At 30.6% G+C, this 4113-nt stretch overlaps 1 protein-coding gene across 1 annotated transcript; it reads left to right on the top strand.

Moving 5' to 3' along the window:
- The first annotated feature begins 2341 nt into the window (after positions 1–2341).
- LOC136075059 (uncharacterized) lies at positions 2342–3819 on the top strand. The gene is made up of 2 exons (XM_065787289.1): positions 2342–2993; positions 3063–3819. Exons 1-2 carry the CDS (start codon positions 2342–2344, stop codon positions 3590–3592), a joined length of 1182 nt encoding a protein of 393 aa, XP_065643361.1. The 3' UTR covers positions 3593–3819.
- The last annotated feature ends 294 nt before the right edge of the window (positions 3820–4113 follow it).

The raw sequence follows: 4113 nt of genomic DNA, 5'->3' as shown, positions 1-4113 counted from the left end.
GGTTAACCCGTTATTTTGCCTGATTTAGCATCATGTCACTACTCTGGAACAGCTTTAAACTGGCTTAGAGTGGCTGAAGAAGACTTCGTTGAAAAACACTGCAATTCACCAAATTGTCCCGAACTACGTCCTATCGAAAGATATTGGGCTCTTGTCAAAATAAAACTAAGGTTGTAAAAGATATGTTAAAGAAGCCAAAAACATTAAAGGCTTCAAAAACAAATGGATTAGAGCTCCCAAGAAAGTCCAGCTGAAGACTGTACAAAACCTGATGTCGAGTGTTAAACGCAAAGTGCGTTCTCACGAACTAAACTTCACAAACATTCTTAAGTGAAATTTAAGAATATTAAAATATGTACTTTCAAAATATATTTAATATTCCTTATTGAAATACAATAGTTAAATAAAAATCCTTCAAAATGTCCGCGCAGATTTTTTCTCGTACATGTCTTATAAAGCTAGATAAATATTTGTTAACGACTGTTAAAGTATAAATTTTATGTTCCGCAACAACAGTTGTTACTATTATTGCGTATTTGTAATCTTCCTTTCAAAGAAGAAATTTTTCCCTACAATTTTAAAATGGGGTACCATGAAACATTGTTGATAAAAAACAAGTTGATACTTGACACAGCACATGTGAGGAGGCTCTAAAACTGCAGAATAGTACTTTATTGGATCAAAAAAATTCTAAAAATAAATTCTTTTAATATTTACAGTCAGTTTTTAAGAAATTTATGTAAATACAATACAAACATTATTTATTGACTCTTAAGAATAACATTTAATATTATCTGGTCTACTGAAATGCAATTTGGACCATTGCACAGTGGGCCAGGTGGTAGACAAAACCTCAAAAAAAAAAATTTCGAAATACTTCCAACTACTTAGTACATTATATTTATAAGAGCATAATGTATGGTTTAAAACATTATTTGTAGTTTAATTGTACATCATAAATGTACAATTATTATTTACAATTGAATATAATGATGAATTAATTTTTTTTTTTTTTTTAATATACCATAACAACATAACTATAACAACAAATAACTTTTAAATTATTTAACATATGCGAAATTAATTGACATATTATTAAAATTTAATTTGATAGCTTTTCAAAAAATACCATAACAAATTCCAAGGTCTTGTATTAAAGTCACAGTTTTATTTTGAAATATAAAGGTAAGATTCTTGTTTATAGTATAAAAATATTATGTTAAAAGTGGCTCATAGAGTTTAGAACCTGCTGGAACAGCATATTAATGTTAGAATAAGTTAATACAATATATGTACAGCCTGTTGGTGCTGTTTTATTCTGCTCATAGCTGCCCCTTTAGGTTTGGTAAACATTTAAAAAATATATATTGTTGTAAAATGTTATTCGCGACAAACCTATTTTTTGGTTTGTTGTCATTATTAGGTGTTGTGCTTATTGTACTGGCCTAATTAAATATATCTGAAATAAAAATAATGGCCATATTCATGTTATATTAGTTTATAGTGGTTGCACTAATAATTTTAAATTATTTTTTTTGTAGTTCATATGAAGATAGGTGATGTCCATAACCGTATACGGCATGACCAACTAAATCCGAGTGATAAATCATTTTCTTTGTCTGTAGAAGCTATTTTAGTCTCTATGAATTTGGGTTCTACAGGGTGTGCTGCATTTTTAAAAGTTTATCAAAAGAAATGGAAGGATGCAAACCGAGGAAACATAAAGTTTGAGAGTAAAAATAAAAATTGTTTGACTCAGGACTTTAAATCTACATACAGTAATAATATATCTAAGCCTGATAATTCTAGTCAATTACATAAGATTGGTGGAAGACCAAGTTGTTCCTTTAAAGTTGCTTCTGACAAAACCAAAAGGAGAAGACTTAATGATATTATAAATAATTTTTCTAGTGATGAGTTGCTCCACTCAGCAAGGCTTAAATTAAGAAATGAGTATAATTATGAGGCTGCCAAGCAAGTTGCTGAGATATCAGAACCTTCTAGTCAATTTAAAAAGTATACACCTGATGAAGGTCTGGCAATAATTATAGATGGTGGCATGTCAAAATCAACCTACCATCTTATGAGAAATGGAGCTGAAGAACGTGACTGCCATATATATCCTTCATACAACAACATAAGATTGTCCAAAGCTAAGTGCTATCCAGAGAACATCTTTGTTGATGATTATTCAGCACATGTACCACTACAAGAATTATTAAAACATACAGTAAAATAACTTTGTGAGGTGCAAGCTCCTGTGATCAACACAATACTAGATGGTTTGACCCGGTTGACTTTGCGTTGCAAGGCTGGGTTTGATGGGGCTACTGGGCAAAGCATGTACAAGCAAATTAGTAGTGAGGAAGCTGGAGATCGTAACTTAAAAAAAGAAGAATCTCTGTTCATTACCTGCTTAGCACCACTAGAACTCAGTGGTTTCTGTAATAACAAAAAAGTACTATTATGGCGAAATGAAAAGCCATCTACTGCATATTGTCGTCCAATAAGATTTTCTTTTCAAAATGAAAGCAAAGCAGTTGTTATAGAAGAAGCAAAATATTTAGAATCTGAAATCAAAAAATGTGGTGTTTTTAATTTTACTTTTAATGGAAAGGAACTGGTTGTCAAAAGTATTATTGAACTGACCATGATTGATGGCAAAATTCAAACTATTCTGTCTCATGTGACTAACTCAACTCAATGTTGCTCTGTGTGTGGTGTGTCTCCAAAAAACATGAATAACTTAGAAATGGTGCTGAAATTGGACAATTCTAATAATTTAGAATTGAAATATGGTCTTTCTAGCCTGCATGCCTGGATTAGGTTTTTTGAGATGGTATTGCATATTGGATATAAACTAGAAACTCAAAAGTGGCAGTCTAGAGCTATAGAAGATAAAGAAAATGTTATGCAAGTGAAGAAACGTATACAGACAGAATTTATGAACCAAATGGGACTAGTTGTGAATTTCCCAAAAAGTGGAGGATCTGGTAAGTGAAATTACATAAATACTTTTATATAAATCATCAGGTTAACTATCACATATATACAATTTGTAGGTACCAGTAATGATGGTAACACTGCCCGACGAGCCTTTGCAAACTATCAATCAACTGCCAAAATTTTGAAAGTAGATGAAACTCTTTTATTTTATTTTTACATCATACTAGTCACTTTATCATCTGGATTTGAAATTGACACTGTCAAATTTAAAGAGTTCTGTATTACTGCTCTTAAACTTTACATATCTAAGTATTCCTGGTATTACATGGCACAATCAGTACACAAAATTTTAGTTCATGGCCATGCCATCATTGCTAGACAGTACTTGCCAATTGGACTGATGTCAGAGGAGGCCCAAGAGGCCTGTAACAAGGATTTTAAAAAGTTTAGGGAAGATTTCAGTAGAAAGACTTCCAGAATTGACACAAATCGTGACCTAGTTAACAGGCTACTTGTATCTAGTGATCCTGTCATAACATCATTAAGAAAAGGTCATAAAAAAAATGGTAAGAGTTTAAAAAAATACCCCAGTGAAGTTTTGGCTTTGCTGAGGGAATCAGCTCCACCTTCTTCTTTTTCTTTGTAGCTAAACACAATTTGTTGTTTGATTTTTAAAAAAGGTTGATATTGAAAAAAATATTTTTTACTACCTAAGCCAATTAAATGTCTTTTATTTTATTAAAAATTAAAATATTCTTGTTAAAAATAAATATTATTTCATATATAATGATTATTTATATATCTAAATAGGTTTGTGGACCAATTGGGTAATAATTAGGTTTTGTCCACCACTTCCCATATACCTGGCCCACTGTGCATTGGATGCATTATTTGTGTTACAGTTATTAATTTGCTTGTATTTCATTAAAAAATTTCTTTTTTCTAAGTTTTATACTTTTTAATTACTTTTTTAACGATTTTAATTCCTTTTTAAGAACCAAGGTACCCTACCCATTGGGTAGGGTACCTTGATACAAATAGTGCCTCAAGTTTAATTTGGTATACTTTGGTAATTGATAATTTAATTTTGTAGGTAGAAATTTATTCTACAAATATTCTACAAATATTACAAATATTCTACAAATTATAAATATTACAAATATTCTA

The sequence above is a fragment of the Hydra vulgaris genome, chromosome 01 (assembly GCF_038396675.1).
Source record: "Hydra vulgaris chromosome 01, alternate assembly HydraT2T_AEP".
NCBI lineage: Eukaryota > Metazoa > Cnidaria > Hydrozoa > Anthoathecata > Hydridae > Hydra > Hydra vulgaris.
This window is presented reverse-complemented; position numbering and strand designations above follow the sequence as displayed.

What these genes read in the sequence shown, in the direction of transcription:
- LOC136075059 (XM_065787289.1), top strand. Translation starts at nt 2,342, where the DNA reads ATGTACAAGCAAATTAGTAGTGAGGAAGCTGGAGATCGTAACTTAAAA. An exon ending in CCCAAAAAGTGGAGGATCTG is followed by an intron (nt 2,994 to 3,062) that starts GTAAGTGAAATT and finishes TACAATTTGTAG; the next exon opens with GTACCAGTAATGATGGTAAC.